General features: G+C 48.4%; 1 protein-coding gene across 1 annotated transcript in view; it reads left to right on the top strand.

Annotated features, from left to right (window-relative positions):
• The window catches only part of pam (peptidylglycine alpha-amidating monooxygenase), a 255985-nt gene that overhangs the window by 62139 nt on the left and 176496 nt on the right, over positions 1 to 17350 (top strand). Inside the window, exon 5 of the mRNA XM_085987745.1 lies at positions 2244 to 2335. Coding sequence (XP_085843871.1) covers positions 2244 to 2335 — 92 coding nt within the window. The remainder of the gene's footprint in view (positions 1 to 2243; positions 2336 to 17350) is intronic.

The raw sequence follows: 17350 nt of genomic DNA, 5'->3' as shown, positions 1-17350 counted from the left end.
TTTCTGTAAAGTTTCCATTGGTGTGATGTTCCAGATAAAAATCTTTATTTTCAACTCTTTGTGTAAACCTTTGGAAGTGGCTTAGTGAGTTGGAGTGAATGGTGAGACATAGCGTTACCTCCAGCAGTGGTGGACAGTGTGAAAGGAATGGCTTGGTCATTGTAGGAATGCTTTATGGTGTGTCTGTGGGGTGGTGCCAACCTGGCGCAGCATGTGGCAGCCATATGGGTGTCCTGCGTAAAGTTACGCAAATCTGGCTGTGATGAGCCCATTCCGGGCCTCCGGGCAGCAATGTGCTGGTGGGATCTGGACCACTGGTTCTTTCTGCTCCTTCTCTGAAGAGTCTGTGCTCTCAGTGCCTTGCTCCTCATGTACACTAATCCTCGCTGCTCCGCTATGTTGTGCAGGACGCAGCAGACCACAACGATTCTGGAGATCCTGGCTGGTGTGTACTGAAGGGCTCCTCCAGATCTGTCAAGGCATCTGAAGCGCATTTTCAGCATGCCTATCATCTGCTCTATGACACTTCTGGTGGAAATGTGGCTTTCATTATATTTTTCCGCAGCCTCAGTACTTGGCCTCCTCAAGGGTGTCATGAGCCACGTCTTCAGTGGATAGCCCTCGTCTCCAAGCAGCCAGTCGGAAAGTTTGTTTGGAGGAGTGAAGAGCTGAGGGAGGCTGGACTGGTGAAGGATGAATAGGTCATGGCAACTGCCAGGGAATTTGGCACACACATGCATGATGATCTTCCTATGGTTGCAGACCAGCTGCATATTGAGGGAGCAGAAGCCCTTGCGGTTGACAAAGACTCCTGGGTTATGATGGGGTGCCCTGATGGCCATGTGTGCAGTCGATGACGCCCTGTACGCGTGGGAAGCCAGCCAGAGTGGCAAAGCTGAGCGCCCGCTCAGTAACAATGGCTTCCTCAGTGGCAAAGTTGAACTAATTGGCTGACTTGTTAAAGAGGGCATCGGTGACCTGTGTGATGCATCTGTGGGCGGCCGACTGTGAGATGCCGTAAATGTCTGCTGCAGATCCCTGGAAGGAGCCTGAGGCGAAGAAGTTGAGGGTGCTGGTGACTTTGACAGCCACTGGTAAGGTGTGACCACCCACTCCTCTGGGCTGCAGGTCTTGCTCCAGCAATGTGTAGATGTGTGCAACAACCTGGCGCAATAGTCTAAGCCTCCTTTGGCACTGGTGCACAGTCATGTTGAGGAAGCTCATCCTCTGCCTATATACCCTATGTTGGGGGTACTGCCTCGGGCGCGATGCAGCCCTGTACTGATGCCCTCTGTCCTGTGCAGCATCAGGCGGTTGAGGAGAAGGGTGGTGTTGGTGCTGCTGGTGTGGGGGCTCATTGCGGTCCAATTCTGAGGATCAAGGTGAGACAGTATAAACGTCACCCATGCAGATGAAATAGATGGCAGGTCAAGTAGAGATGACAGAAGCAATGTCAATGGTGAGCGAGGTTCTACCAATGAGGTGACTCTGGATGGAAACTTTGCTGGAAACACTTGCAGCCTCTAGAAAGCTAAATCTGCACTGGCAATGCAGTCAGCAACAGCTTCTGCCTGAGGAAAGTGATCAGCTATGAGGTGGGAGCTTTTATAGTACTTTTCATGCTGTCAACTAATCGGCTGGATCAATGGTCACTCAACGCATGACTCGGGTTGATAAGAGGAGATTCCCGAGCTGCGTGAATCCCGTGGTTATGCAGGGAAATTCGAAAGGTAGGGTGAAAAAGGCGCTTAAGGATTTGGACAAGTACCTGATAATGATTTAAATTAGGTCGCCCCCCTCTGCCGTTCGGGTCGCTAAGGCGTGTGGGGGCGGGATGACGGTAGGTTCCCAACCTGCTCCAAGATATTTCAAATTTCCCACCTGATCCGCATCCAATCGCGCCCGCACGGACCCCAGAACATTCCGACCATTATGTCAACACTTCTTTGTTTTACAGTTCTTAAAAACAAATCCAGTTACCTAGAAATTGGAAGTTCCTGTCCTGTATTAATCAATTATGGATAGCAGTGTAGACATGGCAATATAAATATTTGTTAAGTAAGGTGATCTGTTATTTACTGCAATTAGTTTAAATTGTGAGAAGTAAATATATTTGCTTTTAATGAGACTGTTATCTGAACATTTGCGTTGCAAGGTACTGTTGTACCTTGAGCAACCCCACACATTGTTTTTGACAGCCAAACTCCCATCATTATTCACTCCATTTATTTTTCCTTTTCCAGGGACTGTGGCAATAGATATGGAACTTGCTTAGATGAAGCTAAAATCATGTATGCATGGGCTAGAAATGCTCCACCCACGAAGTTACCTGCTGGTATGTTTCTTTTTTAATTTATTGGCCTTAAATGCAGACGGTTAATATCAATACCCATATTTTAATTTGCACTCCAGCACTGTCTTCTCTTCCCACCATCAGTTCTGGATGTCTCCCAAGAATCCATCCAAGACCCCCTCTTCTATCTTTACATGCTGCCCCTTGGTTACATCATCCACAAATATGGGGCCATCTTCCACAAATATGGGGCCATCTTCCACAAATACGGAATCATAAACACTGATGATACTCAGCTCTATCTCTCCATCACCTGTCTTGACCCCTTTACTGCCTCTGTACTGTCTCACTGCTTGTCTGACTTTCACTATTGGATGAGCTGCAATTTCCTCCATCTAAAGAAAGAACAAACTTGCATTTATATAGCTCCTTTTGTGACCAAGATGCCCGAAAGTGCTTCACAGCCAAATAAATACTGTTAAAGTGTAATTGTTGTTGTGTAATTAAGTACAGTAGCTAATTTGTACACAGCAAGGTCCCACACCAACAGCATTGAGCTATGTGACCAGATAATGGCCCAGAAATTCAGGTCGGGGGCTTCCCGTGGGTGCAAGCCCCCGACCTGCACTTACCTAGCGCGCCGGCCGTTGAGCTGTGGGCCTGCGAGGGATTCCGATTCTGGGCCTCCTCCAACTGCCAGCGCGCAGTGCTTGCGTATCCCACGGGCGCAGTTAGTTCAATGCGTCCCCTGGGATCACGTGGGCCATGGAGAGCCAATGGTAGCAGGGAATGCTTCATTCATAAGTTTGACAGGAAGAGCTGTCAAATCTATAAATGCTATAAGACCCAAAACCTCACTAAAACTTCAAATAAATTTTTTAAAAACATCATATTTTTTAAATAACTATAAATTACATGAAATAGCTTTTAAACAAGAATTTAAATTTTTGAAAAAATTAATTACATTTTCTAACAGGGCTAAAAATAAACTTACCTTTCTTTAAAGTATTTAAAAATAATAAACCTGTGAAAAAAATGTTTTAATTTTAATTAATTGACCACTTACCTTGTTAAAAGCAGGCCTTGCGCCAATGCAAGTCTGCATGCACGGAACCGGCACTTCCATTGGGCCTACAGGTGAGTACCCCGTGCGTACTCACCCATGGAGACCCGAATTTCTGGGCCAATATGTTTTAGCAGGGGTATCCCACAATCAACACTATCATTTTAATTTGCACTCCAGCAAATATTGGACAGGACACCAGGAGAACCCACCTGCTTTTCTTCGAATAGTGCCATGGGATCTTTCATGTCCAGCTGAACAAGCAGACATTGGTTTAATGTCTCATCCGAAAGAAGGCACCTTTGACAATGCAGCACTCCCTTAGTGCTGCATTGAAATATTGGTGTAGATTGTATGCTTAATTCCTGGATCAGTGCTTGAACGCTTGACACAGGCAAGAGTGGTACTTGACACCTTGGATAAACATTGCGAATACTGAAGCCATTATTTTCGGCCTTCATCACAAATTCTGTACCCTCACCACTGAATCCAATCCCCTTTCCACCCACTGACTTAAGGCCAAACCAAACTGTTCACAATTTTCGGCTGGAAAATTACAATTTCATGTTATCTGGAACTAATCAGTGGGAGCTGGCTACATTGCAAGTTGGCTTCCTTACGGGTTCTGCCACAGTCCTGATGCTGGAACGTAAATATGAAGTTCTAGACTGGTAAAGACTGCTGGAGGGGGAAGAGGAAAATATTTGACGACTTTTTCCCCTTTAGTATTTAATTGAATCATACAGCACAGAAGACCATTCGGCTCATCGTGCCTGTGCCGGCTCTTTGGTAGAGCTATCTGCTCTTTTCCCATAGCCCTGTAGATTTTTCTTTTTCAAGTGTGTATATATACAATTCCCTTTTGAAAGTTACTACTGAATCTGCTTCCACCAGTCTTTCATACAGTGCATTCCAGATCGTCATAACTTGCTGTGTTTTAAAAAAAAAAAAAAAAAAAATTTTTTATTTCTCCCCTTCTCCCTTCTGGTTTTCCCCCCCAATTATCTTAAATTTGTGTCCTCTGGCTACTGACCTTCCTGTCAATGGAAGCAGTTTTTCCATATTTATTAAAAACCTTCCCTTAACCTTCTCTGCTCCATTTCTCTAGTCTCTCCACATAGCTGGTCCTTCATCACTGTTATTGTTCTAATAAATCTCCTCTGCAACATCTCCACTGCCTTCCTTATGGGGAATACTTTAGATTAATGGCACTTTCTATAGCCAAGAGTATCATTATCTTTTAATTGAATATTATGCAAAATTGTTGAGATATCTAATGTATTACAAATTTTATTTGACATTACAATAAAGTATATTGCAGTTGAAAAAGTGAATTTTCTACATAAATGTGAATGTCATTTTTTCTGCACAGAAATATCCTTTCTTATTTGCAAGCTTTTCATAACTACAGTATACAAGTACAACATTTGTTCAGAGAAAATAAAGCAAATGAAATGGTACAGGATGCATTTACATGATCACAGATCTAAGTATTTCAGTCGAACAGTTTTCCTTTTCTAATGAAAATATTAAGAAAATTAAAGCAAAAACAAAATACTGCAGATGCTGGAAATCTGAAATAGAAACAGAAAATGCTGGAAATAGTCAGCGGGTCAGGCAGCATCTGTGGAGAGAGAAACAGAGTTAACGTTTCAGGTCAATAACCTTTTGTCAGAACTGCATTGTGGGCATGGGAAGCTTCTGCCTGAATCATGCTAAAACATTTAAATGAGACACAAGTACTGTCATAACATCTTGTAATTTTCTGGCCCAAACAATGGATAGATGCCCGAGTTAAATAATACCTATAGAAACTGGGTGTTCCTTGAGATCAGAGGACCTTTAAAGCAGCAGCCAGCAACTTTTTTTTAACCAGTTTTTTAAATCTGCACTGGTTTTAATTTAGCTATATGGCAAATAATACATACAGAAATACATTGGACAATGAATTGTTTGATTTATATCAGCATAACAAAACTAGGTACTTTGTACGTTAATCACTTAGTCAGTCAACAGCATAGCTGTTGCTGATGCTGCAGATCAAGGATTGTGTGAATTTATCCAAATTGTTTTGAAAATTCTGTTTATTTTCTTTTGCGAGACTGGCTTTGAAGAGCAGACTTCCTGTCACCCTTCCCCAATATATGCCTTGTCTGAAATAGGCCTTTGAAGGCATACACTTAGGCAGGCCAAGCCTTGACTGCAACCATTTCTCCCACTCCACTGCAGAGCCATATTGAGTGTGTCAGTGTTATTGATGAAAGCTGACCACAACAAGGGGGCATAACCTTAAACTGGGAGTTAGGTCAATAAGGGGTGATGTTAGGAAGCATATTTTCACATAAATGGTAGTGAAAATCTGGAAAATTCTTTCGCCCAGAAAGCTGTTGAGGCTTTCAATTGAAAACGAAGATTAGTAGATTTTTGTTAGGCAAAATAATGAGGGTTACGGAACCAAGGCAGGTAGATGGAGTTAAGACACAGACCTAACTGAATGGTGGAACAGGCTCGAGGGGCTGAATGGCCTACTCGCGTTCCTATGTTCCTATGACAGTAGTGAATGAGACAGACAGATAATGCCGCCAGTGTCTTGAAATATATCCATCCTGCTACAGAATTTCCCCACTCAAAATAAATTCCTCTGTCAAAAATCTGAAGTTGCTGTCCCAAATGAAGTCACCCTAAAACCAGCCCACAAAAAATTATTTTGAGATAACGTTGCTGGAAGCAGTTCCAAGGTGAGAGAAGAATGTATTTTCTGTGTAAATTTGAAAAAAGAATTGCTCCAAACCGCCCCCCCCCCCCCTCCAACAAAACCACTGATCTGTCAGAGAATGATGAAATGGCTCTGCCAGCTCCCACAGCTATAGCGCAGCTGGCTGAACACTGCCTCACCAATCTACAATACTGCAAATTCCTACTGGAAAGAGAAACCATTGTTGCCAGGAGATGTATCAGCAAGCTGTGTTCCCACTGTGGGAGCTGGTAGCACTATCTACTCATTAAAAAAAAAATTTAACTGCTCCTTGGGCCATTTGAAGTTAGGCCACAAGCTGTATTTGATCATCAATTGGCCATTCAGCTTGGATTCATTCTTTGTCAAAAATGATATCGTAGATTAATAAATACTATTTTTTCAATGCAAAATCTTCAAAAAGCCAACGTGGTTTTTCCAGTTGGAATTCATTAAGGGTAAAGCAGTATTTCTTCAGGGATTGTTCTGTGCCTGTGTGCAGCCTGTATCTGATTAATTTGCTATAAAGACAAAAGGCATAGATATTCACAAATCGAGCCATAAAAATGAAATGACGTGAATAATTTAAGTGATGCATTATTCTAGCTTTCTTTTTTCCTTATGCAATATTTTTTCTCCCTCCTACCAAAATATTTAAACGGGAGGAGATTATATTTGGATTTTTTCAATCACTTTAAACAACTTCATTGTATTTACACCAAATGAAATTGCTTATTTAATTAATGCTGGTTTATTTTCAAAATTTAAATTGTGATAGAATTCAAGAGGGATAACAGTATTCCATTGATGCCAGTGAATCAATTATTAAGTTGCAGAGAAAGCTCTTAAAAAAAGAAATAACCTCAATACAACTTCAGTGAAATCTATAATGAGGCCACTGAAGGCACTTATCAGTAGAAGTCATTTTCAATTCTTTTTCTCTGTCTCTCACACAATCACTTGGGTCAACGTGCAGAAATTGTTGGAGATTTGCAGACAGGTGTCTAAATCGACAGTAGCTGTTTCTTGATTGCTGCAAGGAAGATGTCGGTTTTGTAGCTTAGAGACCGCGAATGCTTCAGTGCCAATCATTTCTGCCTGAATTCAATATTGTGTGTGGTTGCATAGGTCACTGGACTAAAGGTAAGGAAGCCTGTCAGTAAAGAAGAGTGCAGTGCAGTAACAAGCTGTCAGCCTGGATTGCAGATGATATGCTTTAAGACTGGTTATGAATTGAAAAGTTTACGGCTAATAGCACTCTATTTAAATAGTGAACATAGGTGTGCTGCAATGAATCGTGTGTCAGATAATAAATGCTTTCCCTCTATTGTGCTGTTGATTATCGACAATTTGCTAAAAGTTGTGCGTCTGCACAGATTTCTTGTTGAGTAACATTTCTGTAACACTGTCGTGTTGTTGTCATAGTTACATTTTTGTCATGTTATTAGTCACGCTATTTCCATCTCAAATTGTGTTCCTTTCTCTGTTTTTTCAATTGATATTGCTTATTTCTGACTGAGTCCTCTGCAGTTGGAGTCCAAGATGTGTGGCTGTTATATTTTTGAGTTTTATGCTAAATATTCTACTTGTGCTCAACATCATTGGCCACTTCTATAAGCAGACTCTGTGTTCTTTATGATCCAGAGTGTGCCTGATATCTAGTAAACGATAGCCAGACCCAAAAATTGAACTGAGAATGCTTGCTGGCTGAATATCTTATTTGGCTTCCTCCCAAGATCTCCACCATCAAAGATGCCAATTCAGTTAATTCCATCTGACTTTAAGCAGTGGCTGAATGCACTGAAAATATTGAAGGCTATGGGGGGAAAATTCAGTTGGTAGCGCCACCCGTTAGCGCCTTAAGAGGGCGCTAAGTGGGGCGCAAACCAACTAGCGCCCGGACGCGGCGATATCTGCGCCTCTCGTGAAATTGACCGGACATTTTGCGGCGGCGCTAAACAATACCGCCCAACCTCCTGCGCATGCAGATCTTGATGTCATTCGAGAGTGCAACCCCCTTGGGGCGCCCCGGACCGGAAATTCAGTGGCGCCCCCCTCCTTTCCGCCTGGCGCTACCAATGACAGGTTGACTGAAATGCTTCCCAGTCGCTGTGGGGCTGGGGGGGACGCTATTTAAAGGGGGCCTCTTCCTGGCTTTTGTGTGGTAGCCATTTTTGCACCACTCGTTCTGAGAGAGAGAGAGAGAGATTTGCAGAGAGACTAAGAGAGAAGGAGAGACTTCTGCATTGAGTCAACGCTGTCTGAGGTAGTTTTGGCTTCTAACCATAACTTTGCAGGTACTTTGCTTTTTGACCTTCATAACTTTGATTGCCCAGTTACTATGGGGCTGCAATGAATGGGAACGTCGTCCTTCTCCATCACATTCGGAGGGCACAGAGACGCAGAGAGAGAGTGGCAATCATGGCCAGATGGAGGAGGGCCAACAGGCTTCGGTACAGGAGACCTTACCCTCCCAGGGCTTTTCGCCAACAGTTTTCCTACATTAATATGTCTGAGGAGCAGTGTTTGCGAAGGATGCGATTCAGCAAGGAGGTGGTCACTGAGCTCTGCCACCTGCTTCAGCCAGATCTGCAGCCTCAACTGAGGAGCAGGACGTCTCTGTCGGTGGCAGTGAAGATAACAGTGGCTCTCAACTTTTATGCCACCGGCTCATTTCAATCAGCTACTGGGGACATCGCCAATATCTCCCAGTTCGCGGTGCGTTGCTGCATCCGTCAGGTCACAAATGCCCTCTTTAAAAGGAGACGAGAGTACATCTCTTTCCCCATGACCCTGGCCAAGCAGCAAGAACACGCAACGGGCTTTCCGATGATAGCGGGCTTCCCCATGGTGCAGGGCGCCATTGACTGCACGCATGTGGCTTTGCGGGCACCGCAAGAGAATGCCAAGGATTTCCGCAACCGAAAGGGCATCCAGTTGGTCTGTGACCACAGACAGCTGATACTCGCTGTCAGTGCCCACTTTCCAGGCAGCAGCCACGATGCCTTCATCCTGTGCCAGACTTCTGTGGCAGACCTTTTCCAGGCACCGCATCACCCAGGAGGTTGGCTTCTCGGGGACAAGGGATATCCTCTGTGCACCTGGCTGATGACACTGCTCTGTTCGCCCAGCACCCCTGCTGAGCTACGATACAATGAGAGCCATCAAGCTACCAGGAACATCGTTGAGCACACAATCGTCGTGCTCAAGCAACGGTTCTGCTGTCTGGACCATTCTGGAGGAGCCCTGCAGTACTCGCCTGAGCGAGTCTCCCACTTCGTTGTTGTGTGCTGCATGCTGCATAACCTTGCAATCCTCAGGACCCAGCCAATGCCACCAGACATTGGAGCACCAGCGGAGGAGGAGGAGGAGGATGATCATCAGCAGCACCAAGGCGGGAGGGAGGCACAAAGTGGAAGGGCCGTCTGTCAAAGGCTCATAGCAAGTCGCTTCTAGGCCCCCTCTGAGGGAATGGCTTCTGCCATTCAAGCAACCTGAATGAAAGCATCCCGCAACCCCTAAACCGGTCAGCGCAACAATGAGTGCAAAGACCAAACATGTACATTTTGAATAAAGACACTTCTTTATTTCACAAACTCTGTGTGTCTCTGTTATGTCTGCACACTGGGTTACAGTGCTGCATTAGAGTTACCATAGCACATGAAGTTTGATAGTGCTGTTATCGTTATATTATGTCTGACATTGGTGATAGGTACTCGATTGCCGTGGCCTGTAGGGGTTAGTTGGATCGGGCATTAGAACGACACGAGTTGATTTCTACATGCTGTCATTGAGTTATCCTTGCCAACGCAACAATTGGCGACGAGGATGGCTGAAATCTCTCTTCCACCACCTCCTCCCTTCCTTGCACTACCCGGTGAGCCCCCGATCCCATGGGTTCGCTGGTTACAGCCCTTTGAAACCTACCTCATCGCTCTCGGACTAGAAAATGTGAGGGCAGCACGGAAAAAGGCACTGTTATCCCATTGCTTGGGAGCGGAGGGCCAGCGTGTTCTTGGGACATTATGGACAGCAGACTCAATACAAACATATGATGTGGCTGTGGCTCTGTTAAGCACACACTTCTGTGCCCCACAAAGTGCCCTCCTCCGGCGATTCATTTTTAGACAGCGTCACCAACTCCCCGGCGAGTCTGTGCATCAGTACGTGGCTAATTTGAGGGGGTTAGCTAGCTCGTGCAAGATCGGTGCACTACAAGACAGAGATGGTGCGTGATCAACTAATAGAGCACACCAACAACGTGAGAGTGCGTGAAAGACTGTTACTCGAGTCCGACAATCTGTTGTTGTCACAGGCAGTTAACATTGCCTTTCAAGTGGAGTCTGCAGCTGAATGTGCAGCGTAACTAGCAAGACATCCAGTAAGCGGCTTCTCCAGCGTCCCCTTCCACTCTGAACTCTCACACACGGCTCAGCCACACACACCCAGTGACAGCGCCCTCGGCCCCGACAGCTCTGACACTGTAATGATTGCGCAACTGCAGCAACGCGCGCTACCGCGGCAACAGTGTGGAAACTGTGGATCTCGTTCACATGCTACCAGAGCGCAGAATTGCCCCACGCGCGGCCAAGCCTGTCGCAATTGTGGAAAACAAAATCATTTTGCAAATGTCTGCCACTCTGCCCCTGTTGCTACAAATGAACACTCTCAGTCCTGAAGCACTATAATTCACAACATGAGCTCTGGGCCAGTAGTGGCTTTCAAGTCATGCACAATTAACCTGAATGATGTGTGCATTCCGCTGTTGTTGGATACCGGTGCCAGTGTCTCACTGCTGAATGTGGACACATTCAAACATTTTTTCAGCTCCCTGCCACTCTCTGCGTCCTCCACTGTGCTCTGCGGGTATGGTAATTCGAAAATTGAACGAGTGGGCTCAGTCAACCTCACTGTACGCTATGGAACAAAAGTTTTGCCAGATTTTTGTTTTCATGTGGCACGCCAAGGAGCTAACCTGATGGGACTGGATCTTTTCACTGACCTGGGTTTTTCTCTCTTGGACACCGACGGGTCTGCGATTCTGCACGTCGCCTCACCGTGGCACCAAACATGGCCAGCACCCTTTGAGGGTCTGGGCTGCCTGACTGCCTTCACCCACCAGCCCATGGTTGACTCCACCGTTACCCCTGTCATTCAGCCACTGCACCGCTTCCCGCTTGCTCTCCGTGACGGGGTCAAAGCTGAACTAAATCAGCTACTGGAAGCTGGCATCATCGAACCAGTTAATGCCTCCCCATGGGTCTCCAACCTGGTGATCGCAAAGGAAAAGTCAGGTGGTCTACGCGTCTGTGTCGATCTTTGAGCAGTGAATAAGACCGTAATCCCTGACAAATATCTACTGCCCACGTCAGAGGAACTCACAGCGCAGTTCTATGGCTCCATCCTGTTCTCGAAACTGGACCTTCGACAGGGCTATCTACAGGTTCCCCTCCACCCCAGCAGCAGGGACCTCACTGCTTTTGTGACACATGCTGGCGTCTTTCAGTACACCAGGATGCCATTTGGACTTAGCTCTGCACCCAGCTGCTTCCAAAAGGTGATGTCCTCTGTGCTCGCGGGCATTCTTGGGGTGGCCATCTACCTGGATAACATCGTTGTGCATGGGCCCTCGACCTCCACTCACGACGAACGCCTTCACAGAGTTTTCACGGCTCTAGCAAAACACAAGCTCACACTGAATGGCGAAAAGTGTGTCTTTGCTGTTTCAGAGATCGAGTTTGTGGGGTTTCGGTTGTCGGCTGACGGTATATCCCCACTCCAGTCAAACGTGGATGCCATTCACAGCATCCCAGAATCCAGCTCTGCAGCACAGGTTGCCTCCTTCATTGGCATGACTGGGTACTACCTGAAGTTTTTGTCCCAGTACTCAGCCACCACAGCCCCACTGCGCCAGCTCCTGCGAAAGGATGAGCCCTGGGTGTGGTCACAAGCCTGTACGGAAGCTGTACGTCTCCTCAAATCGCAGCTCACGTCGCCTCCAGTGTTGGCTCACTTTGACGTCGCCAGCCCCCCCTCGTCACCTGCGACGCGTCCGCTGCAGCTGTGGGGGCAGTGTTATCGCAGATACAGAATGGAGTGGAGAAACCAATCGCCTTTGCCTCCCGAGCCCTTAGCCCCACTGAACAGAAGTACTCAGTAGGCGAGCGTGAGGCGCTGGCGTGCGTCTGGGCATGTGAGCGGTGGCACCTGTACACGTATGGCCGTGCCTTCACCCTGCGAACCGATCACCAGGCTCTCACTGCCCTGCTGTCGACATCCGGCACGGGCCACAGACCACTGCGTCTACACCGCTGGTCTGACCGCCTCCGCCAATACAATTTCAGTCTCCAGTTCACACCAGGACGTGACAATGTTGTTGCAGATCTGCTCTCCCGCACTGTCTCTGCCCCAGCCCCACTCGTCGGTTTTGAACATGTGGAACAGGATATCATACAGATGCTGCACACGCCTCTCCAAACCACAGTCTCTCTCCAGGAGCTCAAAGAGGCCTCTGAACAGGATCCAGCCCCCTCCCAGCTGTGCACCTTCATCAGAGATGGCTGGCCTCGCAAGGTGCCTGAGGAACTGTCTCCCTACTCCAGAGTTAAAGAGGAGCTCTCCTGCTGGAGTGACTCCTGTGTTGCACGTGGGCTCTGCACTGTGGTCCCAAGTGCCCTTCGTGCGCGTGTTTTATCCATGGCACATGAGGGCCACTTGGGCATAGTGAAGCTCAAACAACGATGCCGAGACCGAGTGTGGTGGCCGGGTATCGACAGGGAAATCGAGGCCCTGGTCAAGGACTGTGCAGCCTGCCTTGTAAGTGGCAAGACTGGCCACCAAGCTCCTCCACCCCTGCAACCCCTTGCCTGGCCCTTTCAGCCCTGGGAGCACCTGCAGCTGGACGTCTGCGGGGAAATCCATAGTGTCCCCCACCATCAACGGTTCCTAGTGGTGACCTATGACCTGCACTCAAAATGGCTAGAGGTCACTGCCGTTGGCTCCGTCACCTCTCGGGTCATCATCGATATCCTTGAGTCCCTCTTCCCCCCGCTGGGGGCATCCAAAGGCCATCACCACAGACAATGGCCCCCAAGTGGTCTCTTTGGAACTCTCCTCCTACCTTGAGAGCAAGGGCATCCGTCACGTATGCACACCGAGTCAAATGGGGGGGTGGAGCGTTTTAACCAGACACTGAAAAATGGCCTCAGAGCACACCTATCCCAGGGGTGTGCGTTTGACAAGGCCCTCCTCCACACACTGCTGCACTACAGAGCCTCCCAGCATTCCACTACAGGGGTCTCACCCGCATCCCTCATGCTAGGCCGTGAGCTCATGCTGCCCCTTGGCAGGCTCTGTATTGATTTCTTTGTGGGTTCAATGACGACACATTCATGAAAGAGAATGAGTTTTAATCTAAAGTCTGTTCAACTCTTTATACAGCATTTACAGGAGACATCAAGCTAGTGATGCATCTAGAACGAAACCGAAACCAAACTAAACTGCCTTGCTTGTCTCGGTCACATGCCCTCTGCTGGTCAGGCACAAGCAATCAATACATGCAAACATGCTGATAAGGCATCATAATCAAACAGGCAAATACCATCTCTATTTGCTGATATCATTACAGGCTCCGCCCCTCGCTAGCTCAGAGCCCTGCTCCATGGGCTCAAGCCACAGTCGCCAGACAGCAGGAGAAGATGAAACTCCGCTTCGACCAGTCGAAGAGGGCCAAGGCGCCCAACATCTCAGTCTCCGATTGGGTCAGAGTCCGCAGGCCTCACCGCAACAATAAGATGGCCTCATTCTGGTCCTCCCCTCTCCAAATCAGCCGCCAACTTGGACCAGCCACTTTCTGCCTCACTGACGGCTCTCGGTGGCATGCCAGCCGCCTTCGGAAGGTGCCAGCACCCCCTGATGCAGGATTACACGGATCTAACCCCCAAGCCTTACCCCCCGAGTGGCAGGATGCACATGTGGCTTAAGCAGAGATTGTGCCTCAGCCACAACCTCACCAGTCCCCACCTCGGCTTGCTCCTCACCAGTCCCCACCTCTGCCTGCTCTTCACCAGTCCCCACCTCCGCCTGTTCGTATACGTTCTCGCCCTGGCTACCTACAGGACTTTGTCACTACATTTCATGTTTGAAATTCTGTGAGGGTGGAGGAAATGTTATGTCTGCACACTGGGTTACAGTGCTGCATTAGAGTTACTCTAGCACATGAAGTTTGATAGTGCTGTTATCGTTATATTATGTCTGACATTGGTGATAGGTACTCTATTGCCTTGGCCTGTCGGGGTTAGTTGGATCGGGCATTAAAATGACACGAGTTGATTTCTACATGCTGTCATTGAGTTATCCTTGCCAACGCAACAGTCTCATTTCCGTATGACAAAGTAATAGAAAGAAACACAAAAAAAAGCAGTCATTCACATAACTGGCTCTCACAACCTGGAGACAATGTCCAAAACAGTAACAAAAATTTGACCACGAACCTCGGCCTTCAATAAAACAGAAAAACATTTTGCCACACCTCCTACTTTTTGCCCTTCGAGGGTGATCTGCTTCCCTTGCGAAATCCCCCCCTTCCCACCCTGCAGCTCCTCCGTAATGGGACCCCAGTGGCTGGAGCAAGGCTGGGGGAAGGCTGCTGAGTGTCAGAAACTGAGACTGCAGATGCCCTTGAGGGACGGCCTGGACCAGCTCTGGGCCTGGAGGGACCGGCTGCTGACTGCTCCAACTCTGCATGGGCGGCAGCAGTCTGTCCTACAGGTGGTGGCAACTGCAGTGGAGAAGTGCCAGTGGTGGCAGCAAGAATGCTGTCATCCTGAGAGAGGACAGCAACTCCCTGCTCGACCGACACACTGGCACTCCCACGGGGCAGCACTTCAGCATCCAGAGCAATCTGATGGAGCACAGATTGCTGGCCTGCTGCGGCGTGGTGAGAGCCCTGGGGAAATCTGCCTGATCCAGCAAGGGTGGCAGCAGTCAGTGCTCGCGTGGCCTCAATCTGCGTCTGCATGAGACCAGCCACTGACTGCATTGCAGCACTTAGCATTTGCGTGGCAGCCGCCTGTGCTACAGCGAAGTGCTCCACACTCCTTGCCAGTGATTCAATGGATTTGGGCATCCTTGTCACTGCAGCCATGAGCTCAGTGTGCCTTTGCTCCACCTGGGCGCTCATTTCAGTGAGGACCCGCTCCTCGTCTGCGTCCAGTGCAGCAGGACTCGAAGCCATACTCTCTCTCCGGGGAGAAGGCCCCCGAGCTTCCCTACCCCCCTCGCGTTGCTGCAGCCCGCTGGGTCCTGGAGCTTCAACCTCATCAGACCATTCCCCCCTGCTCCCCTCCAGGGAAGGCGTGTCCCCAGTATGGGCATGGGCTGCCTCGGTAGAGGGTGGCGCTGATGGTCCGGCTTCCTCTTCCTCCTCACCTTCAGCTTCACTCTCACTGGCAGCTTGAGGGCCCGTCTCCTCACCTGGTGAATCATCATCTGAAAGCAGAGAGGTACAAGAGTGGCTTTAGCGTGAGGACAGGGTGGCAGCAAGGGAGGCATGAGTGCAGCGATTTAGTGATTTGGATTGAAAGTGTCAAAGGCTGGTGTTGTGAGGAACAAGTGGAAGGAGAGAGGACAAAAAGGTGATGACCTTACCATTGCTGTCCAGAACGGGGTCGGCGTCTCCAGTGGCGACGGGACCAATCGCCCGGCTTGCCGCAATCCTGTGGACGCGCTGCTCAAGATCACTGAGGGCTTGAAGGTGAGGCCGCCCTCCACCGGTCCGTTGCTGCTGTCTCCTATTATGAGACACCTTAGCCTGCAAGAAAAAGGACGGCGTCTGCGTAAATATGCAGCCATGATCTTGCCTGAAATGCCTCCCATGGTTGAATAGCCCTCACTGTATGCAGCCATGATCTTGCCTGAAATGCCTCCCATGGTTGAATAGCCCTCACTGTATGCAGCCATGATCTTGCCTGGAATGCCTCCCATGGTTGAATAGCCCTCACTGTATGCAGCCATGATCTTGCCTGGAATGCCTCCCATGGTTGAATAGCCCTTACTGTATGCAAAGTGTAGAATGTGCGTGTGTGTTTGATGAAAGGGCCATAGGTGTTGGATGAGTGTTGGGCATTGGGGCTTTCAAGACCCTCTGGCCATAAAGTGAGGTTGAGATGGGGGGATGAAGAAGTTTTGAAAGAAGCCACTCACCCTGACGACCCGAGTGAGGTCGTTGAACTTTTCCTACATTGCACATGGGTCCTAGGCACCATGCTCCTTGAGGAGACGCTCTGAGCCACCTCCCTCCACACTTTTCTATACTTGCGTGGCAAAGGCCTCCTGCCACTCTCTGGGTACAGAATGGATCCTCTGCGCTCCACCCCGGGAACCATAGCCTCCAAAGCCCGCTCGCAGAAGCTCTGTGCTCGCTCCCTGGCCCTTTCCATAGTGTCTGGCTGCTAGATTTAGCCACAGGTCTGCCCAGGCCGAGATTCAAGGCTCCAGTGAGCAGGGTGTGGCTGCAGAGCAAGATCGACCCTCCCCTTTAAGAACTGACCGGCGCCAGTGTGTCTATGTTCAATCGCTAACTGACAGCACCTGCGCTGCGCTCGCCCTCTGAGGTAGCGCCTCGCTCCTCGGCCTTAGCGCCTTAAGAGAGTTGTGTAGCGCCTGATTTAGCGCTCCAATTACCTCCAGGGGCAATAAAAGCCAAGTTTACTGTCGGAGGCGATAATTAGCACCAGGCGCTAATCTTTGCGCCCAGCTGATAATTGCGCCCCAAATGGGACGATACCGAATTTCTCCCCCTATGAGCCTGACAACATCCGATTGTAATGTTGAAAACCTACACCAAAACTAGCTGGCCCCAACCAAGTTGTTTCAATACAGCTTTGATCCTGGCATCTACCCGCCAATGTGGGTGATTGCCAAGGTATGTTGTATCGAAGAAAAAACAGGATAAATCAGACCTGGCCAATTACCACCCTATTAGCCTCCTCCCAATCATCAGTAAAGTGATGGAATGAGTCATCAATAGTACCATCTACTCACCAGTAACCTTCTCACCGACACTCCGTTCAGCAGAACCACTCAGCTCCAGACCTCATCACAGCCTTGATCCAGATATGGACACGTGCTGAATGCCAGAGGAGAGATGGATAATATTTGACATCAAGGCAATATTCAACCATGTATGGCACCTCGGTGCCCCAACAAAACTTAAGTCGGTGGGGGGGTTCAATGGATAAACTCTTCAGGAACTGGAGTC

This window comes from Somniosus microcephalus, chromosome 1 (assembly GCF_052327205.1).
Source record: "Somniosus microcephalus isolate GS21.2 chromosome 1, FLI_Smic_1.0, whole genome shotgun sequence".
NCBI classification, from domain to species: domain Eukaryota; kingdom Metazoa; phylum Chordata; class Chondrichthyes; order Squaliformes; family Somniosidae; genus Somniosus; species Somniosus microcephalus.
The sequence above is the reverse complement of the archived record's forward strand: the minus strand, read 5'-3'. Positions and strand labels throughout refer to the sequence as shown.